At 55.1% G+C, this 27614-nt stretch overlaps 2 protein-coding genes across 3 annotated transcripts; both read left to right on the forward strand.

Annotated features, from left to right (window-relative positions):
• Positions 1-905: 905 nt before the first annotated feature.
• Positions 906-13589, forward strand: CLPTM1L (CLPTM1 like). 2 transcript variants are annotated; one of them, XM_043887338.1, is made up of 17 exons: positions 906-1297; positions 1637-1737; positions 2708-2897; positions 4123-4271; positions 5239-5317; positions 6210-6327; positions 6518-6612; positions 7069-7153; positions 8158-8261; positions 9056-9121; positions 9951-10001; positions 10706-10788; positions 11266-11300; positions 11728-11783; positions 11863-11907; positions 12578-12693; positions 13086-13589. In XM_043887338.1, the coding sequence occupies exons 1-17, from the start codon at positions 1136-1138 to the stop codon at positions 13168-13170; spliced, it is 1620 nt and encodes a 539-aa protein (XP_043743273.1). In that variant the 5' UTR covers positions 906-1135; the 3' UTR covers positions 13171-13589. The 2 variants fall into 2 exon arrangements, with proteins under 2 accessions (XP_043743273.1, XP_043743274.1); XM_043887339.1 differs by having other exon boundaries at positions 4126-4271.
• An 11020-nt stretch (positions 13590-24609) lies between these two features.
• On the forward strand, positions 24610-26367 carry LOC122683611 (phosphoglycerate kinase 1-like). Its single transcript, XM_043887340.1, has one exon. The coding sequence runs from the start codon at positions 24661-24663 to the stop codon at positions 25912-25914; it is 1254 nt and encodes a 417-aa protein (XP_043743275.1). The 5' UTR covers positions 24610-24660; the 3' UTR covers positions 25915-26367.
• Positions 26368-27614: the final 1247 nt, after the last annotated feature.

Below are 27614 nucleotides of genomic sequence, written 5' to 3' on the forward strand. Positions count from 1 at the left end.
ACTTGAACTTGATCCTCACTAAATAAAATGACCTATTTGTGGTCTATCAAACATACATTGTACACCTGCTTTAATTATTAGAGAGAAGGACACACTGACCAGACGTAAAGAACGTCCATGTTAAAAGTAAAGATTAAAAGCCGCTCTTCCTGAGACCGGGATGCAGGACTTTTTGTGATAAAGACTCCCTTCCCAGAGGCAAGGCCAGGTTGACTCCGTCAGCGTGCCAGTCTGTTTTTGTTTGTTTCAACCTTAAAGAAATGTATCCCTGACTTGTTTAACGTTCTTTGCTTTGATAAGATAAAATTGTGCTGAAAACCACGCTTTTCCGGAGCGGTTTCTCAGAGAAACCAGGGAAGTGAGCCTCTGGCCTGGTTCTTAGTTTGGCTCAAATCAAACCCCTTTCTAATGATTGTTGTTAGTTCTGACGGGGGGGCCCCGCCTTTCTTCTAGAAAGGCTGCGTTCTTCTTCACACACGGCCCACCTGGGGGGCTCATATCTAAATACAGCGAAAATAAACACGAAACGGTCGCTGCCTTTCGCGGGCCTATTTTTTTCCGCCTCCACCTCTCACGTCGTCGACCCAACTCCAGACTCAGGCTGAGGGACCGCGCGCTCCCCTACGCCACTCGGCGCCAGCCGGGGTCCAGGGGTCCCGCCGGCTCCTCGGAAAGAGGCTGCGCGCGGCCCGGCCCGCCGCCCCGCGGCTTCGCCTCTCCGCGAGACTTCCCTCGACTCGCCGGAATCTCGGGGCACGGCGGGAGGACGGCGCGGCGGGTGACGTCACACCGCGCCCCCGACGCAGGCGCGTGCGCGAGGCCGGTGGGACTACGCTTCCCAGGGGGCCACGCGGCGCGCCCACTTCCGGGGGACGGTGAGAGGCCCGGAAGCGGCGCAGCGGCGAATCCAGCGGCGACAGGTCGGCGGCGGCGGCGGCGGCGGCGGCGCGGCGGCGGCGGCGAGCATGCGGGGCAGCCGGCGGCCCGCGGCGCGCGGCGCGTTCGTTCCCCGGCGGTGGCAGCGGCGCGCGGCGGCTCTCGCGTGAGCGGCGGCGGCCGGAGCGTCCGGCAGGGCGCCGGGCGGGCGGAGTGCCCGCGTCTGCGAGGCGGCCCGGCCGGGCCCGGCGGCGGCGCCATGTGGAGCGGCCGGAGCTCCTTCACCAGCCTGGTCGTGGGCGTGTTCGTGGTGTATGTGGTGCACACCTGCTGGGTCATGTACGGCATCGTCTACACCCGCCCGTGCTCCGGCCACGGCCGCTGCATCCAGCCCTACCTGGCGCAGAGGCCCAAGCTGCAGGTGAGCGCGGGCCCCCAGCCCGACCGCCACCCTCGGGCCGGGCGGGCCGAGCCGGGCGCCAGACTGACCCGGGCGGGGCCGCCTCCCCGCCCCGAACCCCGACCACCCTCGCCCTCAGCTGGCCCCTGTGCCCCACCCCGTCCAGCGGCCAGCCTCAGGCTTCAGCAGGTGTCCCCCTGCGGCAGGTCTGTCCCTCTGTCCCGTCACCGCCGAGTTCTGTCCCCTGAGGCACGGCAGGCACTTTTTGTGCGGCGGCCGCTCAGGCCTTCCTCTGTCAGCGCCCGGCGCTTTCTGCCAGGGCCCCCGCAGGCTTGATTTTCCTGACGGTCCTTCTTCCAGCTCAGTGTCTACACCACCACGCGGTCCAACCTGGGCGCCGAGAACAACGTGGATCTGGTCTTGAACGTGGAGGACTTTGACGTGGAGTCCAAATTTGAAAGGTACCTATGTGGGCAAGGTGACAGGCAAGCCCCGTAGCCATTGAGATTGTTGAAGAGTCAGTGTGTGTGTGAGTGTGAGAGAAGTGTGCCTCAAGAGAAGTGGTGTTATCGACCCTCTTATGCACGGTGGAGCATTTCAGCTGCAAACATCTGTGAAACGTAGGCAGCAAACTTCGTTTCACTTGAAAGTAGCAGCTGACCAGTTTGTCACTTAGGAAGTAGCTTACCCGGCTTCTAACCAGTTGTGGGATGCAGCTCGGCGCTGGGGAGTTTCCGGAGTGGTGGGGATGGGTGCAGACGACGTGGAGAACAGAGCTTACACAGTTCCCACAGCAAAACTTGTGTTTTCCCAGCAAAACTTGTGTTTTACCATCAGAAGTGGTTCAGTTCTGTCATCTAGAAGGGAAAAGAGAAGGGTGGAGGGAAGAATTTAGCAGAAAATCAAAATTAAGTGAAGCGTAACTTCACAGAAAAGAGCAAGCAGTATAAATATTGAAGTATGTATCGTAACATTTTAAAGCTGCATGTAACTGATGGTTCTAGTTTTTTAAGTTTCAAGAAATGTTATTTTAAAAGCAATGTGTTCATCAGGAGTCGTCCTCTTCCGTCTTTGTTGTCTGGGAGGCATCAAGACGAGCACTGGGTTGTGTGATGTGCAGAGCGCGAGTCCTGTGGGAGAGCTGCTGTGGGGCGGGGCGGGTCACGCGTGCCTGGGGTTGGCCCGCAGCCTCAGCGGCCGGCGTGCAGGCCTTTCAGCTTTGCGGCAGCTGCCCGTGCCTTCAGAGCAAGCTGCGTAAACGTATGTTTAGGACCTCAGTAACATCTAGGCAGGTGGGTTTCACTCTTAGTACATCTCAGCCGACAGTAATCGGTTTGTGTTCAAAACGGCATTTTGTATAGACTTGCATAGTCTCCACCTCCACAGAACAAAACACTTATGGGGTTACTGTCATCATTTGTGTTGTTTCAGGACAGTCAACGTCTCTGTTCCCAAAAAAACGAGGAACAATGGCACGCTGTACGCCTACATCTTTCTCCACCATGCCGGCATCCTGCCCTGGAACGACGGGAAGCAGGTGCACCTGGTGAGCCCGCTGACCACCTACATGGTCCCCAAGCCGGAAGAGGTCAACCTGCTCACTGGGGAACCAGCGGCACAGGTGAGCGGTGCCCGCGGAAGGAAGCCTGCTGGCCTCTTGGAGTCCGCACGTGTCTGCACATGCGGTTATCCCCATTCAGTTAGTGATGTGCAGTCTGAGTATCCGGCGACCTTCTTTACCTGGATTCCTTCTTAGGTCACCAGGCCTCTGAGCCCTGGGAGCGTGTGTGCAGGGCAGAGAGTCGGTGCAGGGTGGCCCCCCTTGGCTATGGTCAGACTTGGAGCTGGTGATGCTGTGCTGGGGCAGGATAAGGCAGCGCTGGGGTGTCAATTCTAAGGATGTGACCTAAATTAGAAAGGCAAGAGTACAAAGTGTGTCTCATACGCCTAGAAAACCACACGTGCAGGGAAGGCTGATGGGCGCGCACTTGGCGGTGACCACAGGGGAGGACAGAACAGGTAGCCTGGTGTTTGGGGCCGTGTGCCCTAGAAGGAGAGTTCTTCATGGCCAGCGGCGGCAGCTCGCCGGGAGGTGTCCCCACCGTCTTCTCTGTGTCCTGGAAGGGCCCCTGGGTTCCCTTCCCGTGCAGACCGCACAGTGCTGCCCCAGGGCCTTCCCGGGAGCCCAGTGGCCTGTGGAGAGTGGAGGGCGGCTCTGGATCGGGCAGGTGCTGAGTCAGCGTCAGCTGTTGCTGCTTCTGGGAAGACGGTTCTGGTGTTACTGCTAGAGCTGAACTGGAGCTGGAGGGTGGAGATAAACAGAGCGTCGCTGTTCACGGGGCTGCTCAGATCCAACGTTAAGATCTCCCGCCGGGAAGGGTTTGTTCTGAATTTAGTGGATTTAGGCTTGTTGCCCAGGTGCGGACATGCCCCCTCCAGAAGGCTGGGTGGAGCTGCTTTAGAAGCATCTGGGTTCAGGCTCCTTGCAGGCTGTAGGGTTCTCCTCTCTAGACTGCCCGCGCCTCCCGCTCCTGTTCCAGGGCTTGGCCTTCCCGGGGCCTCCACTCGGGCTGCGGGCCCAGGACCCCTGCTCGGGCTGGGGGCCCGGGACAGGAGTCAGTGAGATCCAGGACCACGTGCTCTGGAACAGCAGGCCTTTCGCTTCTGCTGTGAGCAGGCGGTGGGGAGTGAGGGTCTGGGCGAGGGCCGCCAGGGTTCCCCCCTCGGGCCTGCTTGGGGCTGTGCTCTCTGCTCGCAGGCTCCTTGAGGGTTCCACACCCCCGCCCCAGACCTGCCGGGCCCCGCCCCTCCCAGCCTTTCCCTGCTGAGTCAGCGCTCATGGTCAGCAGCAGATCGAGGCCAAGAAGAAGCCGACGAGTGCCCTGGACGAGCCCGTTTCTCACTGGAGGCCCAGACTGACCCTCAACGTGATGGTGGACAACTTCGTCTTTGACGGGGCCTCCCTGCCCGCGGACGTGCACCGCTACATGAAGATGTAGGTGCCGCAGCTTGGGCCTCGCCGCTGAGGCCCAGGGCAGGGGGTCGCTGTAGTTCACGTGCCTGGCTTGAGCCTTGCTCGTCACCCCTGAGCCGACAGCAGGGGGGGATCCGGTGGGTGGGGGAGCCCCCTCTTCCGCCTCCTCGGGGGGTCTCACAGATCACAGCTGCCACCAGGACTGGGAGGGAAGAAGGGAACAGTGGGTGTTTGTCTCGGAGGGAGAGTGGAGAACCTGATTCGGCCAGGTCACCCTGCAGGCTCTGCCCTGTCTGCATCCCGCGAGTTTGCACTCCACTCCCTCGGCTTAAACATTGATCGTTAGGTCGTCCTGTTACCGCTACTTGCCATCGGAATCGTAACTGTTAAAACCGGCTTAGGTCACCCTGCGTCTCTGCGCTGCAGGGAGCCCCCGACGCCCAGCCCGGCCCCGGGTCAACACGTAGCGCCTGGAAATGCGGATGAGAATTGTTGCCTTCCGCACTTTGCAGAGGTTCCTCTGGTGTGGTTACGACGTTTTGCCTTTTGTAAAGTCAGGATCTCGTTTTTTAACGCTGGGTGCATTCATAGTTGAGAGCGTGTGGGTCACTGGGTGAGAGGCCCCTGCCCGCGCCCCCTCCCCACCCCCTCCCACCCAGGCATGTGGCCCTCACGTCTCACTGGACCCTGGACGCCCCATGTGGGCGCACGCACGGCCCCTCGTTCTTCTCTGCGTCATGAGTGGCGTCCCACCGAGTGCCCAGTGCCCAACCTCACCGCGTCCTCCTGGTGGCAGCTGTGGGGGGAGGACGTAGTGCGCGGGTCCCTCCGCTCCCTGTGGGAATGCGAGTCCTGGGCCTGTCAGCGACCAGAAGCTGCTGGCGTCACGGTTGGGGGAGCGGTCTGTGAGGTAGACCCAGCATCTTGGGGCTTCAGTCCTCTTGGGTGCTGGAGCCCCCCGGTGACCTGGAGACGGCTCTGCCCCCAGGATCCAGCTGGGGAAGACGGTGCACTACCTGCCCATCCTGTTCATTGACCAGCTGAGCAACCGCGTCAAGGACCTCATGGTGAGTCAGCCACCCCCCCCACCCCCGACCCCCGACCCCAGCACAGCTCACACACTGCGGGCGGGCGGGCCCTACCCGTGATGAGCATGGAGCCTTGGACAGCTGCTCGTCCCCCGAGTGGCTGTGGCCGTGGCTCCATGGGGGCCCAGGTGTCTGGTGTGGAGGCCCGGCCTGTTCCCGAGTATCTGGAGCAGAGCCTGCCTCCTCCAGGCTGGCCCCCAGTCACCTGCTGCCCCTGGGGTGGGCTGGGCTGACCGCAGCGGTAACAGCTGACACCTGAGGTTGCTTACCGCTGCAGGCATCATGCTGGGAGCCTTGCAGCACCCGAACAGGCGTGTCACAGTGTCCCCGACCTGCGGGGACTCATTTAGGGTCTGGGAGGTGACCTCTCCGTGGAGGCCTCCTGCTCAGTGTCTGCTGGACAGAACTCAGCTGTATGGGGCCCGCTGACCCACACGTGCTTGCCTGGGGCTGCAGGGTCGGGTGTCATGGGACACCTCCCCTCTACACACGGTGACACATCAATTCCAAGTGTCCTCAAGGGCCCCATTGAGGGCCACCCCTCCCTGCAGCTCCCGCCGCCCCCGTGAGTGTGGCCGCCCCACGGTGTTCTCCTCAGGGCAGCTCGGCATCTGCTCCTTTGGACAGGCGCAGGCTCCCATGGTCTCTGCTTGACTCAGCTGCCCAAGTGGGTCCCCACTCCTGCCCAGGAGGCGCCGGCACCCAGGGCTGTGGTCACGAGAGACACGTAGGGTTCGGGTGATGGAAAGGAGCTTGAGGAGTGAGGGCTTCCTGGAGGAGACACCTGCAGGTCCTCAGAGGACGGTGTGGTGCCAGGCCCACGGGGGCCCAGCTTGGCACAGGGCCGGACATTCGCTGCTCCCCCCCGCAGGTCATCAACCGCTCCAGCACCGAGCTGCCGCTCACCGTGTCCTACGACAAGATCTCGTTGGGGCGGCTGCGCTTCTGGATACACATGCAGGACGCTGTGTACTCACTGCAGCAGTTTGGTGAGGGTGCCAGGCGTGCCCCAGGAGCAGGGAGTCGGGGGAGCCCAGAACTCGGCGCCTGTCTACCTGTGAGGCCGTCGCCCTTGGGCCCCGTGGGGTCCGAGGAGCTCCTCTGCAGACGAGGTGACCCCTCGGGGCTCTGTAGCATGGGTCCACGTCACCCCTCACTTGGGGCCTCGGTTCTCTCCAGGGTTCTCAGAGAAGGATGCTGATGAAGTGAAGGGGATCTTTGTCGACACCAACTTGTATTTCTTGGCGCTGACCTTCTTCGTGGCTGCGTTCCACGTGAGTGCTCCTGGTTGTCCAGTTTTCCTGGTTTCCTCCCCTCTCCCCAGGAGAGGGGTCTGCACTCAGGCTCGACCAGCTGAAGGGCTCGGCTTCGTCTGTTTAGAGCCATTTTGAAAATAAATCAAAATCAATGAGATTAGCAAAATACGCATTTCCTCGTTCAAGGTCTGGCATGGCGATTCCAAGAGTTACAGTCTGGTCCTGCTGGGAGGGTCTCCGTTAGACGCAGCAGCTGGCGGCTGCCAGGAAAGCCCGTGTTGGGCTGTGCTTGAGGCTAGAGGGCAGGGGTGAGGCCCGTGCACCTGGCTGTAACAGCGGGTCCACAGGCCGGGGGAACCAGAACTTGTCAGAGCCGCGCCAGGGCCGAGGTCTCCCCGAGTGGACAGCATCTCCAACCAAGCCTGTGCTCTCCCACACAGCGTGGGGGCTCATCACTGTTCTGTCATCTTTCAGCTGCTTTTTGATTTCCTGGCATTTAAAAACGACATCAGTTTCTGGAAGAAGAAGAAGAGCATGATCGGCATGTCCACCAAAGCAGGTAGCAGCTCAGGACTTGCCTGTGTCCTCCGAGGTGCCCCTCGCTGGGCCACGCGGGCGGGTGACGAGCTTGCTCTGACGCCCACATGGGTGTTCGCCCAGGATCCTGCAGCTCTTGCTTGGGATGGGTTTTAGGTCCCCATGGGAGCAGCCTGGGAGGGCGAGGGCAGCCTCCTGGCGGTGGTGAGCACCTCGTTCGCCCGGGGCAGGGGCTGTGGGGGCCGGTTCTCGCTCGTCTGCGTGGACTCATGGTCCTGCGGGGCGCCAGGCTGGCTTCCCAGCAGGGGGTGGTTCTTCAGCTCCTGTGGCAGTTCACTCCCGAGGGAGGGGCCTGGGGTGCTTGAGTGGGCCCTGTGTCCAGGGTCCGAGTCTCGGGGTCTTCTGTGCTGACCCCTGACTTCCTCGGAGGGGAGGACCCCAGTGAGCCCCTGGCCCCCCGCCGGCCTTTCCCGGTGGTGGTGTGAGCAGGGTTTTTGGGGCCTGGGACCCGAGTTGCTGGCGGGCACTGCCCTGCAGGGGGCGTTCCCACAGCCCTGGTGGCTCCTGAGTCTCCGCTGGGAAGACAGGCGCGGGCACCGTGGGGTCCAGTCAGGAACCTGGTCCCCGCACCCCGTCCGTGTCGTTGTGTCAGCGAGTGTGGCTCACTCACCTCCCAGCCCCTCAGGGTCGTTCTGCGGTTTCCACCGCTCCCTTTCAGTGGACAGAGGGGAGACGTGCTTGAAGGTGCTGGTGCTTTGGGGCCGAATGCCTGTGTAGGTGTGGGCATGAGTGTGCACCTGTGTGGGTGTGCGTGTGGGCGCAGCCGGCTGGCCCCGCCCCGCGCTCAGCCCCGCCCGTCCGTCCCCAGCCTCTGCCTGGGTGCGTGTGGGCGTGGTGGGCTGGCCCCGCCCCGCACTCGGCCCCGCCCTTCCATCCTCAGCGGCTCTGTGTGCGAGGGTGCGGCTCTGTGTGCGAGGGTGCGTGTGGGCGGGGCCAGCCGGCTCAGCCCCGCCCTCCCGTCCGCAGTGCTCTGGCGCTGCTTCAGCACCGTGGTCATCTTCCTGTTCCTGCTGGACGAGCAGACGAGCCTCCTGGTGCTGGTACCCGCGGGCATCGGAGCCGCCATCGAGGTGAGAGGCCCACCTGGGCACCAGTCTGCGTGCTGCCTCGAAAGTCCTGGGGCCCAGGTGCTCAGTGCGGGTCGGGACCGGCGTCTGCCTGGGGACTGGCCGGCCTGGCTAGGGTGAGGGCGCCGCTGCCTGGCTCCTCCGGTGGAGCTCCGCACAGCCCCGTTTGAGTCCACCTGGAAGTCCCGCATCCCGTCCGCCCGCGGGACGTGGTAACTCGGTGGGTGGACCCCGTGGCTCTCGCTGAACTGATGCTGTGTGGATCAGGATGTGTGATGGGGCAGTGTGGGGGTGATGGGCCAGGGCGCCCCGTTTCTGGAGTCCAGGGCCCCTTGGGCCTCCGGCACCGCCCTCACCAGGACCCTCAGCATGGCTGTGTCCAGGCCCTTGCCTGTGGGCGCCCCTGGGGAATTGCTGGTGGGGCCCTCCCGCAGCCACAAGTCATGTGGAGACCGACTTCATGGCTGTTGTGCTGACCGCACCTCAGGGAGGCGGCCACCTGGAGACACCTGGCCATGGCAGGACGTGGGGCTCTGGGCTGCGTGGAAGAAGGTGCCAGGGCAAGTCTGGAGGTGGCTGGGGGTGGCTAGGCATAGGTGAACTAGGTGGGGACTTGGTGGTCCCCAAGGGTGGACAGGCTGGGTCTGTGTTGGAGATGGGCGTTGGTCAGGGGCCCACCGAGAGGTCAGGCTTAGCTGGGGTGCAGTGCAGCCCGTGTCCTGATCAGTCTCCATCCAAGGAGCGGCCATGGCTTTTTCTGGGTCCTGGAACCTCAGGTGTGGATTTTCCCTTCTCAGCTGTGGAAAGTGAAAAAGGCCTTGAAGATGACCGTCGTTTGGAGAGGCCTGCAGCCCACGTTTCAGGTAGGGACCCCCCCCCCCCCCCCCCCCCCCCCCCCCGTGTCCTCTCGGGGACCCGTCACCTTCGTCCTTTTGCAGCCGGCCTGTGGTGCAGGCTGACCGCTGCACACGTCCCTTGGCTGCATCCCCGTGACGTACAGTCCTGAGGGCAGGTGACCGTCTCGTGGTCACCTGTAGGCCCACAGAGAGACACAGGGGTCTTGGTGTGGGCGGGGCGGCTCACCCCTCCACAGCTCTGCCCTCAAGCCCCCTGGGCTCTGACTCCCCTGGGGTCCCCCATCCCCAGCTGTAGGAGCAGCAACCCCCACCACCCCATGACCAGGCAGAACGCTGGGTAGCCCAGCTCAAGTGGAGCGTCCCACGGGGGTGGGGTCCCCCCGACCACACCCTGAGGGGCTCTCTGGTGTCGAGCTTCCTGGGGCGTCAGCGGGAGGTTACGGCCGGGCGGCTGCTCCGCTTGGTGTGGCGGGCCTCATGTGAAGACCCCTGGGACTGTGAGGCTCCAGGCGTGCGGGTCAAGGGTGGGTCACACGGCGGTGGGGTGCAGCTTCTCTTGGTCCTGGTCACCCCAGCGTGTCTGCCCAGGCTGATGGAGAGCAGGGTGTTTACTGAGAGCCCAGCAGGACCAGGGCAGGAAGCGGCCGCGCTGCGTGACATCCAGGTCGACGGGCCTGCGTCCCAGGCTGTGTGCTTGGGGCTGTAGGTGACCTCATGCCTGGCTGGGTTCCCCCTGCTCAGCCTGCAGCCTGGTCCCCTCTCGGTCGCAGCCGGGCTGAGCCCAGGTGCCTGCCTGGCCCCTGGGGTGACGTGCTTGTGTGGAACTCCTTTGCAGTTTGGCACTTACAGTGAATCTGAGAAGAAGACAGAGGAGTACGACACCCAGGTGAGTGGCGTGCTCCTGGCTGTGGCCACCCGCGGAGAAGGCCCATCCTGGGTGTGGGGCCTGCCCCACCTTAGCCGAGACCCTGGGAAGCTGCCTGCTGGGTTTCTGACCCAGGAGGGGGCGCTGGGGGCTCCCAGGCCCCAGTCCTGTGGACCCCTGCGCCACGTCCTGTCCTGTTGGGAGATGTCTTCCTCCCCGTGGGGCTGTGGGGCTGTAAGCCAGGTCCCTTCTGCGACGTGGGGTTACCCCCCCCCCCACGTGGTTTTCGGGTTCCCCCTCCCACGCGGTTTTCGGGTTGGTTCACACATTCCCTGTGCAGGGATTTTGTGTTCTGGTTTCACGGGCATCGGCTGCATCCCAGTTTTCACTGGGTTTCGGTAAAGCCCGGATCAGAATCGAGGGTGGTGAGTTGCCTTAGTCGGCAGGCAGCCCCAGCGTGGAGCCCGGAGCCTTCCCTCAGAGTCCTTTGCTGGACATCTGGGCCCCCGCCTGCCCCCAGTCGGGCTGTGAGTCTGGCTGTGTTGGGGGCGAGTGTGGATCCGTCACATATTCGTGGTGGACGTCCTGTGGGTAGATGCTCGCCAGCCTGTGTCCTCCACGCAGCCCAGCTTCATTGCCCTCGACGTCCCGCTGCTGTGCCCTCGGGTCTGTGGGTCTAGGCGGCTCAGAGGCCGGGCCCTGACCGGGCGCTTCCTGCTCCCCAGGCCATGAGGTACTTGTCTTACCTGCTCTACCCGCTCTGCATCGGGGGTGCCGTCTACTCGCTGCTCAACATCAAGTACAAGAGGTGAGGGCACCCTGCTGACAGCCGCAGGTCCAGCGCAGCCTCACCCTTGGCCACGGTCCTGGCTGCCTGCTGCTGGCCCCACGCGGCCGTCTGGTCCCCGCGAGGTGGGGAGCACTCGCGGGAGCAGACTTGGGGCTGCCACACAGCCCGTGTCCAGAGGGGCCGGGGCCTGCACACTGTCCTGGCCCCATCCTCCCAGCGCAGGCATCCCTGACAGCACCGGCGCTCAGGCCGGGTTCAGGGCCACCCACGGGCTCCGTGGTTCCGTCCCGCTGGAGGTCGTCGAGGGAAGTCTGTCGGTGCCCAGTCTCTGCCGTCCCCTCAGTGGGGGCACCGGGGAGGCCGCCATCCATGCAGGTGGCCTGGGCTAGCCCGCTGAGAGCAGCCCCTGCCGCGGCACCGAGAGGGCAGGTGCGTGGGGGGCTCGGTCACGACACGGGCTGAGCCGTGTCCCCATCGTCTGCCCTTGCCTTCCAGCTGGTATTCTTGGCTGATCAACAGCTTCGTCAACGGTGAGTCTCCCGTCTCGGCGCCAGTGTTTGCAGTGGGTCACGCTGATCGGCTGCCGTGTGGCCTAGTGTGGCGAGAGGTTCCCTGCCCGCCCTGCCCCGTGTCCCCCTTGCTGGGCCTGTGGGGTTGGCTGTGGGCATCGTGTTCTCGTGGAGGAGTCGGTGTGGGCAGCAGATGCCACTGCTGTGGGGCACCGCAGCCCCTGGCCCTGTGAACCAGGGCAGCACGGCCCACTCAGCTTGTCCAGACCATGAGCTGCCGCTCCGCAGGCCGCCAGGCCCGGCTTGGCGTGTTCACCGGGTGTGGCAGGGCCCTGTCTCGGCCTGAGCAGGAGGCAGTGGGTAGCTGTGGGCAGAGCTCCCGGGCGGCCCCGATGCCCGGCGGGGGGGCAGCCCCAGGCCCTGTGCCTCCACGCCCGTGTCTCCCCAGGGGTCTACGCGTTCGGCTTCCTGTTCATGCTGCCCCAGCTCTTCGTGAACTACAAGGTAAGAGGCACCCCCTCACCTGTGAGCCCCACGCCCCTGGGCCGCCCAGCCCTGACGCGCCCCGTTTTCTTGTCCCCAGATGAAGTCAGTGGCACACCTGCCCTGGAAGGCCTTCACCTACAAGGTCAGTGCGTTGCCTGCACGAGCCCCTTGGGGCCTGGTACTCACAGCCAGGCCATGTGTCAGCCGTGCTCCCGTGGAGGGGCGTTGGGGGGGTTCTCCTTCAAGCACAGAGCCCCGCAGTGGCCCTGGAGGCCCGGGGTCTCTGCCCCAAGTCCCATGAACGGTCTCCCGAGTGACAGCCATGCTGCTTCCTGGCACCACGCACCCTACGGCGGGTGGACGCCCTTGACCCCTGGCTGGTGTCTGGGGTGCTGCTCCCTGTCCACCAGGCGGTGGGTCCAGTGGTCCAGGCCCGGGCTGCCAAGGGCTGTCTGGGTATGTCGTGGCCTGGCCATGTGCAGAGGCTGGCACCGCGTGACCCTCCAGTAACCGTGAACTAGAGCGTGCTGGGTCGGGGGTGGGGGAAGGTCAAAGCTGCCTTCTGCTTTGGATGTGCGTGGGCATTCCATGCAGGCTGGCTCCATGACCCCAGGTTCCCAGGTGGTGCTCCTCCATGCTGTTTGCGGAGGGCGGGTGGGACGCCTGGCCATGGCGTCCGTGCCAGGGTCACCATGGGCCCAGGCCCCCCTGCTTTTCCCCACTTTGGTGGCTCTCAGATCACTGGGCGGCAAGCGCCCACTGGTGACCGCGTGCCCAGGAGACTCTGGTCTCACGGCCCTGCCCGCCCGCAGGCCTTCAACACCTTCATCGACGACGTGTTCGCCTTCATCATCACCATGCCGACCTCCCACCGGCTGGCCTGCTTCAGGGACGATGTGGTGTTTCTCGTGTACCTATACCAGCGGTGGTGAGTGTGGCCCCAGTCCTGCTTCTGTGGGCGAGACACTGGCAGGGGGGGTGTCGGGGCCCTGGGCCCCACGCAGGAGCGCTGCTCTCTGTCTGACCGCCCCGCGAGCACGTCGCTCCCCTGCTCGGACGAGCGTGAGGCGGGCCATAGCCCCGTGAGCACGTCAGGAGTCCGGGCTCGGTCTCCACCTCGGCATGGGTACAGCTGTCGGCGGTGGCCTTGGGAGCAGATGTCTGGCCTGACCGCTCTGAGAATGTCGGGAGGGTGCAAGGCAAACCCGCGCCGGACTCCCACGGGGACTGAGCATCTGAGTCCTGGCTGTCATGCACCCAGGACACATGTGTTCGCTCTTGCACGCCAGCCGGCCTGACGCCCACACGGTCTCGTTGCAGGCTTTATCCCGTGGATAAGAGTAGAGTGAACGAGTTTGGGGAGTCCTACGAGGAGACCCCCCAGCGGAAACCCCACGCAGACTGAGCCAGACCCGGCGCGTGCAGCCGCAGTGCAGGCAGGGCGCTGCTGCGAGGGTCGGCGGTGCGCGTGGGCCTCCCGCCGTCACCGCCTCTACGTTGCCAAACCCCCGGGCGTCCCTCGTGGCCTCGGGCGCCTCCGCATCGTGTCCGCGGCGCTGACGGTGCCGCCCATGCGGACATCCGTCCCGGTCGCCGGGCCCGGGAGCGTCTGGTCCTGGTGGGTGCTGGGCCGCTCCTGCAGGGTCCCCACCCTGGATTCCGTCCCGGGGTCTGTGGGCGCTCCTTGGGGATGTCACATGCCTCCTTGAATCCATTCCGTACAGACTCTGGGATCAAATGGTTTTTTTCTTTTCATTTAAATTTGACTATTTTAAAGCTTAATGTATGTATGTTTCTATTTTAAAATAAATTTCTCTGGCTGTACACTCTCTTTGGCCTGACATGACATGGACGGTTTCAGATAGCGGCATTTATCCCGTTCCCAGAAACGAACACACAGTCGGTTTGTGTATGTGCTTGTCAACAGGAGAAGGTTTCAGGAATCTCGGACCACAACTATTCTTACATGTCTGCGTCTGATTTTGAAGCTGAGTCGTCGCAGTCCTGGGGGTCAGCAGAGGAGTTCTCTTAGAGAAACGCCCTAGGGCTCACAGAGGGAGAAGCTGGGCAGGAAGGTGTCTTCACGGACAGGGCAGATGAGGGTGAGAGCTGGTGGGGGACAGGGTCAGTCGTGTTCCCTGAGATTCATTCTTGGAGCCTGCTGGCACAGTGTCTGGGCACGTGAGCACGTCAGCATCTCAGCCACTGAGCTGACTCTGAGCCCAAACCTCCTCAGTGGGCTCTCCTTGGTGATGTCTACACTGGCAGGCTGTGGCCTCCAGTGATGTCTCCAGGAGTGCATCCAGGGCCCCTCCGTGGCCAGAATGTGGGGCTAGGTGTGGGCTGGCGCCGAGGCAGCTCTCAGGGCCAGATCCACGTGTCCCCGCAAGTCCTCGAGGCCAGACAGAACCACACCCAAGAGTCAGCTGCCAGCACGTGCTGCCCCATTACAGGGGAGAATCTACTGACTGAGAAGACTTCATCCCTGAAAGTATATCAGAATATATTGTAAAATGAAGGCTTTACAGACACTCAGAAGTAGGAGGAACTCCTTGCAGCAAACCTGCTCTTTGAGAAACCTTACAGGGAGTCCTTCCAACAGGGATGAGGGCAACAGGTGCAGATGTGATCTGTGCAAAGGAGGGGGAACCCCAGAGACAGCAACCAAGTGGGTGAGTCTAGACTGACTTGCTCATTTAAGTTACCTAAAAAAAATCACCAACCACTTAGAGCTAAAATAACAATGGTGTTTTGTGAGGTTCCACAAAGCCAGGCAGGGGGTACTCGCGATGCGGCTGCGGGTGAGCTGCGATGGGTTACAGACAAATGGCCTCTGAAGTAAATCGGACAGTGGGGGAAACCCTCGGTGCAGGACCGAACAGGACAGTGTGGAAAGAGGAGTGAGAACAGGGCACAAGTCACCACCTGCAGCTGAAACCCAGCCTGTCAAAAATCACATTAAATGTAAATGATTCAAACACCCCACTGAAAGGCAGAGATTAACAGACCAAATAAAAAGCGGGCCCCAAGAACACAGGTTGAAATCAAACACTGAGACCATATCTACGTTAACATCAGGAAAACATATTTTAGAGAAGTATCAATAATGTTACCAAGAAATAAAGTATTTTTATAAAAATAAAGGTATTCCAAAAAAGGACATAATAATCTCTTGAGTCCATAAACATTTATGTTGAAATATTGAACATATTGAAAATATATTACACAAAACTGTTTAGGAATGCAAGGAGAACTAGTCCACAGGGCAGTCTTAATTCTGTGTCAGAGACTGACAGACGTGTAAGGAGATCTCTCTGAGAACAGGGGGGACCTGAACACGTTCACTCTACCTGACCTGTTGCAGACACTCCTCCCAAATTCAGAAGTGTACACACTTTTCAAGAGCATGCAGAGCATTTACCAAGAATATTCTGCACAATAAAACCAGCCTAAACAAACATGAAATGCTTTAAGAATATGCAAATCATGTTCTTCAGCCCCAGTAGAATAGAGTTAAAAATCAATAACAAATCTGGGAAAATCTCCAAATATTTAGAAATTAAATATCACCACTTTGAAATAAACCATGGATCAAAGAAGCAGCCAAAAGGGAAATTAGAAATTATCTTGAACTGAATGAAAATGAAAACACAGAATACTCATGTTCGTGGTATTTAATGGGGAGACGGAGGCGCAGCTGCAGCACTGAAGACCTCCAGCAGGAAAAGACTCCCGTGTCCTCAGCGTTCGCCTTCGGAAACCAGGAGAGCGGCTGAGACCCCAGGAAAGGAGCACAGCACGTGTGACAGCCGAAATCCGTGATGCGGACAAAAGCGCGCAGAATATTAATAGAAATGGTTGTTCTTCGAGATGATCAATAAAAGTAGCAAACCTCCAGCCAGATTGAGGAGGAGGAAAAGAGAAAACGCAATCACAGCATCAGTGAAGAGGGAGGAGACAGAGCCAGATCGCACACGTGTCTGAAGAACAGTAAGAACCATCAGGGCAGTTTGTACCGACACAGCCAACCACAAGGAGAGACGGACTGATCCCTGGAGACACAAACCAGCCATGCCCCTGAGGAAGCCCAGGACCAGATGGCTCCCAGCGGCCTCTCTTGGCATTTCAGGAGTGGGAGGTACCAGCATGTGGGTACCATTCCCAGGAGAGCGAGCAGGATGCCCGCCTAGGCCCCGCACGCCCAGGCAGACAGACCTCGTGCTCTGCCCCGACCCCAGAGCGGCCCCGCAGGCTCCCATCCGTTTCTGCTGAGCCTCACAGATCAAGTCTCCTTCTCTCACCCGCGTGCTTCCACTCCCTGGCCCACGTTTCGGAGGTCAGACCTCCCCGCCTGGAGCGCATCCTTTAGAAACCGGCTACTCCGGGTTTCTACCCGCATGAGTGCCCTCACTTACCCTCGTCCTTAAAGACACAGCCTGTGGCCTTCCGGGCTGTCGCGGCTCCCCCCGTCTGGGGCCTGGGTGCTCTCCGCCGAGCGTGGCGTCCCACCCGTCCCCTCTCCAGGCAAGGCGCTGATCCCCGTGGCAGTGGGGGTCCTGGGGCCGTCTCAGAAGTGCCTCCTCCACACGGTGCTCCTCCGCAGTGACCTGTTCTCATCTCCCCGCTTGTTCTCAGCCTCCGGGACCCTCTGTGCTGACCTCGGGGGCATTCCAGAGAGAGACAGCTCATGTTCCACAGCACTCATGTTCTCTGCTTGGCACTTAGTTCATGTATTGAATTTTCCATTATTCAGTAATGTGGTTCCAGATGTCCTGTTTTATTTTAACTGTTTCTGTTAAGCCTCCTGGTCTGTCTGAAGGCCTTCTCCTCGGCCTGCCTCCGTGTTTGCACAGTGGACAGGCCGGCGCTGGGGTCAGCGTCCTTCAGCGGCTGCAGCGGCTTTGCTTGCCGGGGTCCAGCTGCTCTCGCTCATGGTGCTGGGTCCTTCCTTCTGTGTGCTGGAGGGTTTTGGTTCTGCGCTCATATTCAGTATGGATCTTGGGGTGGCTGCCCTGGTGGTCCAGGGGTTAAGACTCTGTCTGCCAGTGCAGGGGACATGGGTTCGATCCCTGGTCCAGGAAGATCCCACCTGCCACGGGGCAACTAAGCTCTTGTGCCCAGACCCCACGCTCTGCAACAAGAGAAGCCCTCACAGTGAGAAGCCCATGCACCACAGCTAGAGAAAGACTGCACAACGAAACGAAGACCCAGTGCAGCCAAAAAGGAAAAGAATAAACAAAAACTTTACAAAGAAAGCTCATCTGAGGCCAGCATGTTGGTGACTCCTTCCAGGGAGGATCAGAGCCGGGCCTGTGGGCAGAAATGCTTGGAGACCCTCCAGGGGTGACATAGATGATGTCTATGTGTATAGATGAACCCCATGAACAGTATGAGAAGGCAAAAAGATAGGACACTGAAAGAGGAACTCCCCAGGTCAGTAGGTGCCCAATATGCTCCTGGAGAAGAGGGGAGAAGTAACTCCAGACAGAATGAAGGGATGGAGCCAAAGTGAAAACAATACCCAGTTGTGGATGTGACTGGTGATGGAAGACAAGTCCGACGCTGTAAAGAGCAATACTGCATAGGAACCTGGAATGTGAGAGCCAAGAATCAAGGCAAATTGGAAGTGGTCAAACAGGAGATGGCAAGAGTGAACGTCGACACTCCAGAAATTAGTGAACTAAAATGGGCTGGAATGGGCAAATTTAACTCAGATGACCATTATATCTACTACTGTGGGCAGGAATCCCTTAGAAAAAATGGAGTACCCCTCATGGCCAACCAAAGAGTCTGAAATGCAGTACTTGGTTGCAGTCTCAAAAACAACAGAATGATGTCTATTCGTTTCCAAGTCAAACCCTTCAATATCACAGTAATCCAAGTTTATACTCCAACCAGTAATGCTGAAGAAGCTGAAGTTGAACAGTTAATGAAGACCTGTAAGACCTTCTAGAACTAACACTGAAAAACGATGTTCTTTTCATTATATGGGACTGGAATGCAAAAGTAGGAAGTCAAAAAATACCTGGAATAACAGGCAAATTTGACCTTGGACTATGGGATGAAGCAGGGCAAAGGCTAACAGATTTTGCCAAAAGAACACACTGGTCATAGGAAACACCCTCGTCCAACAGCACAAGAGAAGACTCCACACACGGACATCACCAGATGGTCAAAACTGAATTCAGATTGATTATATTCTTTGCAGCCAAAGATGGAGAAGCTCTACACAGACAGCAAAAACAAGACCGGGAGCTAACTGTGGTTCAGGTAATGAACTTATTGCAAAATTCAGACTTGAATTGAAGAAAGTAGGGAAAACCACTAGACCAGTCAGTCAGTCAGTTCAGTCGCTCAGTCGTGTCTGAATCTTTGTGACCCCATGAATCGCAGCACGCCAGGCCTCCCTGTCCATCACCAACTCCCAGAGTTTATTCAAACTCATGTTCATCGAGTCGGTGATGCCATCCAAACATCTCATCCTGTGTCGTCCCCTTCTCCTGCCCCCAATCCCTCCCAGCATCAGGGTCTTTTCCAATGAGTCAGCTCTTCCCATGAGGTGGCCAAAGTGCTAGAGTTTCAGCTTCAGCATCAGTCCTTCCAATGAACACCCAGGACTGATCTCCTTTAGGATGGACTGGTTGGATTCCTTGCAGTCCAAGGGACTCTCAAGAGTCTTCTCCAACACCACAGTTCAAAAGCATCAATTTTTTGGCACTCAGCTTTCTTCACAGTCCAACTCTCACATCCATACATGACCACTGGAAAAACCATAGCCTCAACTAGACGGACCTTTGTTGGCAAAGTAATGTCTCTGCTTTTCACTATGCTGTCTAGGTTGGTCATAACTTTCCTTCCAAGGAGTAAGCGTCTTTAATTTCATGGCTGCAATCACCATCTGCAGTGATTTTGGAGCCTGAAAAAATAAAGTCAGCCACTGTTTCCACTGTTTCCCCATCTGTTTCCCATGAAGTGATGGGACCGGATGCCATGATCTTAGTTTTCTGAATGTTGAGCTTTAAGCCAACTTTTACACTCTCCTCTTTCACTTTCATCAAGAGGCTCTTTAGTTCTTCTTCACTTTCTGCTATCAGGATGGTGTCATCTGCATATCTGAGGTCATTGATATTTCTCCCGCCAATCTTGATTTCAGCTTGTGCTTCCTCCAGCCCAGCGTTTCACATGATGTACTCTATATACAAGTTAAATAAGCAGGGTGACAATATACAGCCTTGATGTACTCCTTTTCCTATTTGGAACCAGTCTGTTGTTCCATATCCAGTTCTAACTGTTGCTTCCTGACCTGCATATAGGTTTCTCAAGAGGCAGGCCAGGTGGTCTAGTATTCCCATCTCTTTCAGAATTTTCCACAGTTTATTGTGATTCACACAGTCAAAGGGTTTGGCATAGTCAATAAAGCAGAAATAGATGTTTTTCTGGAACTCTCTTGCTTTTTGGATGATCCAGTGGATGTCGGCAATTTGATCTTCTCCACTGGAGAAGGGAATTGCAAACCACTTCAGTATGCTTGCCTTGAGAACCCCATGAACAGTATGAAAAGGCAAACTGATAGGATACTGAAAGAGGAACTCCCCAGGTTGGTAGGTGCCCAATATGCTACTGGAGATCAGTGGAGAAATAACTCCAGAAGAAATGAAGGGATGGAGCCAAAGCAAAAACAATGCCCAGTTGTGGATGTGACTGGTGATAGAACCAAGGTCTGATGCTGTAAAGAGCAATATTGCATAGGAACCTGGAATGTTAGGTACATGAATCAAGGCAAATTGGAAGTGGTCAAACAGGAGATGGCAAGAGTGAATGTTGACATTCTAGGAATCAGCGAACTAAAATGGACTGGAATGGGTGAATTTAACTCAGATGACCATTATATCCACTACTGTAGGCAGGAATCCCTTAGAAGAAATGGAGTAGCCATCATGGCCAACAAGAGAGTCCGAAATGCAGTACTTTGATGCAATCTCAAAAATGACAGAATGATTGCTGTTCATTTCCAAGGCAAACCATTCAATATCACGGTAATCCAAGCCTATGCCCCAACCAGTAATGCTGAAAAGCTGAAGTTGAACGGTTCTATGAAGACCTACAAGACATTTTAGCACTAACACCCAAAAAAGATGTCCTTTTCATTATAGGGGACCGGAATGCAAAAGTAGGAAATCAAGAAACACCTGGAGTAACTGGCAAATTTGGCCTTGGAGTATGGAATGAAGCAGGGCAAAGGCTAGTAGAGTTCTGCCAAGAGAATGCACTGGTCATAGCAAACACACTCTGCCAACAACACAAGAGAAGACTCTACACATGGACATCACCAGATGGTCAACACCGAAATCAGATTGATTACATTCTTTGCAGCCAAAGATGGAGAAGTTCTATACAGTCAGCAAAAACAAGACCAGGAGCTGACTGTGGCTCAGATCATGAACTCTTTTTTGCCAAATTCAGACTTAAATTGAAGAAAGTAGGGAAAACCACTAGACCATTCAGGTATGACCTAAATCAAATCCCTTATGACTATACAGTGGAAGTGAGAAATAGATTTAAAGGACTAGATCTGAGAGACAGAGTGCCTGATGAACTATGGACGGAGGTTCATGACATTGTACAGGAGACAGGGATCAAGACAATCCCCAAGAAAAAGAAATGCAAAAAGGCAAAACGGTTGTCTGAGGAGGCCTTACAAATAGCTGTGAAAAGAAGAGAAATGAAAAGCAAAGGAGAAAAGGAAAGATACACCCATTTGAATGCAGAGTTCCAAAGAGTAGCCAGGAGAGATAAGAAAGCCTTCCTCAGTGATCAGTGCAAAGAAATAGAGGAAAACAACAGAATGGGAAAGACTAGAGATCTCTTCAAGAAAATTAGAGATATCAAGGGAACATTTCATGCAATGATGGGCTCAATAAAGGAAAGAAATGGTAAGGACCTAACAGAAGCAGAAGATATTAAGAAGAGGTGTCAAGAATACACAGAAGAACTGTACAAAAAAGATCTTCACGACCCAGATAATCACGATGGTGCGATCACTCACCTAGAGCCAGACATCCTGGAATGTGAAGTCAAGTGGGCCTTAGAAAGCATCACCACAAACAAAGCTAGTGGAGGTGATGGAATTCCAGTTGAGCTATTTCAAATCCTGAAAGATGATGCTGTGAAAATGCTGCACTCAATATGCCAGCAAATTTGGAAAACTCAGCAGTGGCCACAGGACTGGAAAAGGTCCGTTTTCACTCCAATCCTAAAGAAAGGCAATCCCAAAGAATGCTCAAACTACTGCATGATTGCACTCATCTCACACGCTAGTGCTCAAAATTCTCCAAGCCAGGCTTCAGCAATACATGAACCGTGAACTTCCAGATATTCAAGGTGGTTTTAGAAAAGGCAGAGGAACCAGAGACCATTCAGGTATGACCTAAATCAAATCCCTTATGATTATACAGTGGAAGTCACACATAGATTCAAGGGATTAGATCTGATAGACAGAGTCCCTGGAGAACTATGGACAGAGGTTCATGACATTATACAGGAGACAGTACTCAAGACCATCCCCAAGAAAAAGAAAGGCAAAATGGTTGTCTGAGGAGGCCTTACAAATAGCTGAGAAAAGAAGAGAAGCTAAAGGCAAAGGAGAAAAGGAAAGATATACCCATTTGAGTGCAGAGTTCCAAAGAAGAGCAAGGAGAGAAAAGAAAGACTTCCTCAGCAATCAATGCAAAGAAATAGAGGAAAACAACAGAATGGGAAAGACTAGAGATCTCTTCAAGAAAATTAGAGATACCAAAGGAACATTTCTTGCAAAGACTGGCAAAATAAAGGACAGAAATGCTACAGACCTAACAGAAGCAGAAGATATTAAGAAGAGGTGTCAAGAATACACAGAAGAACTGTACAAAACAGATCTTCACGACCCAGATAACCATGATGGTGCAATCACCCACCTAGAGTCAGACATCCTGGAATGTGTAGTCAAGTAAGCCTTAGGATGTATCCATATAAGCAAAGCTAGTGGAGGTGATGGAATTCCAGTTGAGCTATTTCAAATCCTAAAAGATGATGTTGTGGAAGTGCTGCACTCAACACACCAGCAAATTTGAAAAACTCAGCAGAGGCCACAGGACTGGAAAAAGTCAGTTTTCATTCCAATCCCAAGGAAAGGCAATGCCAAAGAATGTTCAAACTACCACACAATTGCACTCATCTCACACGCTAGCAAAGTAATGCTCAAAATTCTGCAAGCCAGGCTTTAACAGTATCTCAACTGAGAAATTCCAGATATTCAAGCTGGATTTAGAAAAGGCAGAGGAACTAGAAATCAAATTACCAACGTCCATTGGATCATCAAGAAAGCAAGAGAGTTCCAGAAAAACATCTACTTCTTCTTTATTGACAATGCCAAAGACTTCGACTGTGTGGATCACAACAAACTGTGGAAAATTCTTAAAGAGATGGGAATACCAGACCACCTTATTTAATTTATATGCATAGTACATCATGCAAAATGCTGTGCTGTATGAAGCACAAGCTGGAGTCAAGATTGCTGGAAGAAATATCAATAACCTCAGATACACAGATGACACCACCCTTATGGTAGAAAGTGAAGAAGAACTAAAGAGCCTTTTAATGAAAGTGAAAGAGGAGAGTGAAAAAGTTGGCCTAAAACTCAACATTCAGAAAACTAAGATCATGGCATCCAGTCCCATCACTTCAAGGCAAATAGATGGGGAAACAGTGGAAACAGTGACAGACTTTATTTTCCTGGGCTCCAAAATCACTGCAGATGGTGACTGCAGCCAAGAAATTAAAAGACACTCCTTTGAAGAAAAGCTATGACCAACCTAGATAGCATATTAAAAAGCAGAGACATACTGGGCAAGAAAGGTCCCTATAGTCAAAGCTACAGTTTTTCCAGTGGTCGTGTATGGATGTGAGAGTTGGACCATAAAGAAAGCTGAGTGCCAAGGAATTGATGCTTTTGAACTGTGGTGTTGGAGAAGACTCTTTTTTTTTTTTTTTTTTTTAGTTGGAGGCTAATTACTTCACAACATTTCAGTGGGTTTTGTCATACATTGACATGAATCAGCCATGGAGTTACATGTATTCCCCATCCCGATCCCCCCTCCCACCTCCCTCTCCACCCGATTCCTCTGGGTCTTCCCAGTGGAGAAGACTCTTAAGAGTCCCTTGGACTGCAAGGAGATCAAACAAGTCCACCCTGAAGGAAATTAATCCTCAATATTCATTGGAAGGACTGATGTTGAAGTTGAAACTCTGGTATTTTGGCCACCTGATGAGAAGAGCTGACTCATTGGAAAAGACCCTGATGCTGGGAAAGATTGAGGGCGGGAGGAGAAGGGGACGACAGAGGATAAGATGGTTGGATGGCATCACTGACTCAGTGGGCATGAGTTTGAGCAAACTCCGGAAGTTGGTGATGGACAGGGAGGCCTGGCGTGCTGCAGTCCTTGGTGTCGCAAAGAGTCAGACACGACTGAGCAACTGAACTGAATGTGTATCGCTGATGAATGAGGATAAGAGGCTCCTGGCAGCTCCTTGAGGGGAGGGACTGGCTGTGGGGGAATCCTGGTCTTGCTCTCACATGCTGGACCCTGCTCAATAAACCTTTAATCCAGTTTTCTGTTGACGGGTGGGGCTGTGTTCCCTCCCAGAAGTTTGGCCTGAGGCCCAAGAATGTACGGGGGGCGGGGGGGGGGGGCGGGGGGGGGGGAAGGCCGTAATGGCAACCTCCCTCAGAATGACTTAGGGCTGCACTGTTGTATTCAGTGCCCCGGCCCCGCAGCGGCCACTGCAGGCCCACGCCTCCACCGGGGACTCCTGGACACTCACAGGAAGCCCGTCTCGGTCTCTGTGGGGTCACCGCTCCTTTCTCCTGGTGCGCACACGTGTTGGCTCGTGCCCTCCAGAGTCTGCTTCCCCAGTCCTGAGGAAGTTCTGTGAGCAAACCCCACTGGCCTCCAAAGTCACACTCCCTGGGGGTTCTCAGTCGCTTCGCCGGGTCCCCAGGTTGGGAAGCCTGTTGTGTGTCCTAGAGCTTTGTAAGTGTGAGAAATTCTTTGGTATAGTTGTTCTGCAGTTTGTGGTTCGTCTGCTCAGTGGCTCTATGGTGGGAATAATGGCAATCTACTCTAAGAGGACTTATGCCACATGCCGTGCCTCCCAGTTCTGCTGTAGCCAGAGCCCCTGTCCCCGTCGCTGGCCACTGCTGACCCCCCGTGCCTCTGCAGGAGACACTCAGACACTCACAGACAGGTCTGGCTTAGTCTCTGTGGGGTCTCTGGGTCCTGGTGTGCACAAGGTTTTGTTTGAGCCCTCCCAGCATTTCTGGTGGGAATGGGTTTCATTCTAAATGTGATTTCATCCCTCCTACCAACTTGTTGGGGCTTCTCTTTTGCCCTTGGACAGGTGTATCTTTTGGTAGGATCCATTATTCTCCTGTTGATGGTGTTCAGTGGTTAGTTGCCATTCTGGAGTTCTTGCAGGAGAAGATGAATACATGTCCTTCCACTCTGCCATTCAGATCCAGCACTCAATATGTCAGCAAATTTGGAAAACTCAGCAGTGGCCACAGCACTGGAAAAGGTCAGTTTTCATTCCAATCCCAAAGAAAGGCAGTGCCAAACAATGTTCAAACTGCTGCACAATTGCACTCATCTCACATGTTATCAAAGTAATCGTCAAAATTCTCCAAGTTAGGCTTCAACAGTACATGAACTGAGAACTTCCAGATGTTCAAGCTGGACTTAGAAAAGGCAGAGGAACCAGAGATCAGATTACCAACATCCGCTAGTTCATAGAAATAGCAAGAGAGCTCAGTCTGTTGCTGTCTCTTCCCCTGGCCTCTCGCTGCAGCTGAATTGCCAAGATGTCGCTTTCTAACAAGCTGACTCTGGACAAGCTGGATGTGAAGGGGAAGCGGGTCGTCATGAGAGTAGACTTCAATGTTCCTATGAAGAACAACCAGATAACGAACAACCAGAGGATCAAGGCTGCTGTTCCAAGCATCAAATACTGCTTGGACAATGGAGCCAAGTCAGTTGTTCTTATGAGCCACCTGGGCCGGCCTGATGGTGTCCCCATGCCTGATAAGTACTCCTTGCAGCCAGTTGCTGTACAACTCAAATCTCTGCTGGGCAAGGATGTTTTGTTCTTGAAGGATTGTGTGGGCCCAGACGTGGAGAAGGCTTGTGCTGACCCAGCTGCTGGGTCTGTCATCCTGCTGGAGAACCTTCGTTTTCATGTGGAGGAAGAAAGGAAGGGAAAAGATGCTTCTGGGAACAAGGTTAAAGCTGAACCAACCAAAATAGAAGCCTTCCAAGCTTCACTTTCTAAGCTAGGGGATGTTTATGTCAACGATGCTTTTGGCACTGCTCACCGAGCCCACAGCTCCATGGTAGGAATAAATCTGCCAAAGAAGGCTGGAGGTTTTTTGATGAAGAAGGAGCTGAACTACTTTGCCAAGGCCTTGGAGAGCCCCGAGCGACCCTTCCTGGCCATCCTGGGTGGAGCTAAAGTTGCAGACAAGATCCAGCTGATCAATAATATGCTGGACAAAGTCAATGAAATGATTATCGGTGGTGGAATGGCCTTTACCTTCCTTAAGGTGCTCAACAACATGGAGATTGGCACTTCTCTGTTTGATGAAGAGGGATCCAAGATTGTCAAAGACCTGATGTCCAAAGCTGACAAGAATGGCATGAAGATTACTTTGCCTGTTGACTTTGTCACTGCTGATAAGTTTGATGAGAATGCCAAGACTGGCCAAGCCACTGTGGCCTCTGGCATACCTGCTGGCTGGATGGGCTTGGATTGTGGTCCTGAGAGCAGTAAGAAGTATGCTGAGGCTGTTGCTCGGGCTAAGCAGATCGTGTGGAATGGACCTGTGGGTGTATTTGAATGGGAAGCTTTTGCCCGAGGAACCAAAGCCCTTATGGATGAGGTGGTGAAAGCCACTTCCAGGGGCTGCATCACCATCATAGGTGGTGGAGACACTGCTACTTGTTGCTCCAAATGGAACACGGAGGATAAAGTCAGTCATGTGAGCACTGCGGGTGGCGCCAGTTTAGAGCTCCTGGAAGATAAAGTCCTTCCTGGAGTGGATGCTCTCAGCAGTGGTTAGTACTTTTCTGCCTTCTGGTTCCTGTGCATAGCCCCTAAGTCAATACAGCATTGTCTGCATCTCCACTTGGCATTAGCTAATGTCTTCCCCCTTGTCAATAATCAGCTAGTGGCCAAGAGATGTAGTGCCAGGAACCCTCAAACAGTTGCAGAACATCTCAGCTCATCTTTGCTGTACCTGGGAATTGCCTACATTCTTCAAGATCCCATTTGAGTTTCTTAGAGACTAAACCGTTGTGCATTCTATAGTACATATATTTATATTATGCCTGTTAAAGAAAGTGGGCTGTGTTAGCTTAGTTCTCTTTCTGAAGTAGCTTATTCTGATTAGCTTTGTCATTGTTTCACCACTGAGCATGGAAACAAGATGAAATTCCAATTATTGGTATGGAGGGAGATGAAGTTGGTGATATATTAAATAAATAAAAAGATCCATTGAAACTGGAAAAAAAAATAGCAAGAGAATTCCAGAAAAACATCTACTTCTGCTTTATTGACTATGCCAAAGACTTTGTGTGAATCACAATGAACTGTGGAAAATTCTTAAAAAGATGGGAATACCAGACCACCTTACCTGCCTCCTGAGAAATCTGTATGCAGGTCAAGAAGCAACAGCTAGAACTGGACATGGAACTACAGACTGCTTCCAAATTGGGAAAGGAGTCCGTCAAGTCTGTATATTGTCAGCCTGCTTATTTAACTTCTATGCAGAGTACATCATGTGAACGCCAGGCTGGATGAAGCACAAGCTGGAATCAAGATTGCTGGGGAAAATATCAGTAACCTCAGATATGCAGATGACATCACCTTTATGGCAGAAAGTGAACAGGAACTGAAGAGCCTCTTGATGAATGTTAAAGAGGAGAGTGAAAAAGCTGGCTTAAAGCTCAACATTCAGAAAACTAAGACAATGGTATCTTCCCTCATCTATTTACCATGGGAAAGAGATGAGGAAACAATGGAAACAGTGGCAGACTTATTTCTGGGGGCTCCAAAATCACTGCAGATGGTGACTGTAGCCATGAAATTAAAAGATGCTTGCTTCATGAAAGAAAAGCTATGACCATCCTAGACAGCATATTAAAAAGCAGAGACATTACTTTGCTAGCAAAGGTCCATCTAGTCAAAGTTTGGTTTTTCCAGTAGTCATGTATGGATGTGAGAATTGGACTATAAAGAAAGCTGAGCACCGGAGAATTGATGCTTTTGAACTGTGGTGTTGGAGAAGACTCTTGAGAGTCCCTTGGACTCAAGAAGATCAAAGCAGTCCATCCTGAAGGAAATCAATCCTGAATATTCATTGGAAGGACAGATGCCGAAGATGAAGCTCCACTACTTTGGCCACCTGATGAGAAGAACTGACTCATTTAAAAAGACCCTGATGCTGGGAGGGATTGGGGGCAGGAGGAGAAGGGGACGACAGAGGATGAGATGGTTGGATGGCATCACCGACTCGATGAACATGAGTTTGAGTGAACTCCGGGAGATGGTGAAGGACAGGGAGGCCTGGTGTGCTGCAGTCCATGGGGTTGCACAGAGCCGGACATGACTGAGTGACTGAAGTGGGTGCTGCAGCTGGACCTGGTTCTAGGAGCAGAAGGCGGCTCTGGGGGGTGCCAGGCTTTCACCTGGGCTTCTCTGAGCGCAGCTGGGGCCCAGAGGGGGCTGCAGTGTCATGTGTCCCCACCGGGACCGAGCGTG

This window comes from Cervus elaphus, chromosome 25 (assembly GCF_910594005.1).
Source record: "Cervus elaphus chromosome 25, mCerEla1.1, whole genome shotgun sequence".
Lineage (NCBI taxonomy): Eukaryota > Metazoa > Chordata > Mammalia > Artiodactyla > Cervidae > Cervus > Cervus elaphus.

Coding starts and splice junctions, on each gene's coding strand:
- CLPTM1L (XM_043887338.1), top strand. CDS start 1,136: ATGTGGAGCGGCCGGAGCTCCTTCACCAGCCTGGTCGTGGGCGTGTTC. Junction 6,328..6,517: donor GTACTCACTGCAGCAGTTTG/GTGAGGGTGCCA, acceptor GGTTCTCTCCAG/GGTTCTCAGAGAAGGATGCT. Junction 10,002..10,705: donor CAGAGGAGTACGACACCCAG/GTGAGTGGCGTG, acceptor CCTGCTCCCCAG/GCCATGAGGTACTTGTCTTA.
- LOC122683611 (XM_043887340.1), top strand. CDS start 24,661: ATGTCGCTTTCTAACAAGCTGACTCTGGACAAGCTGGATGTGAAGGGG.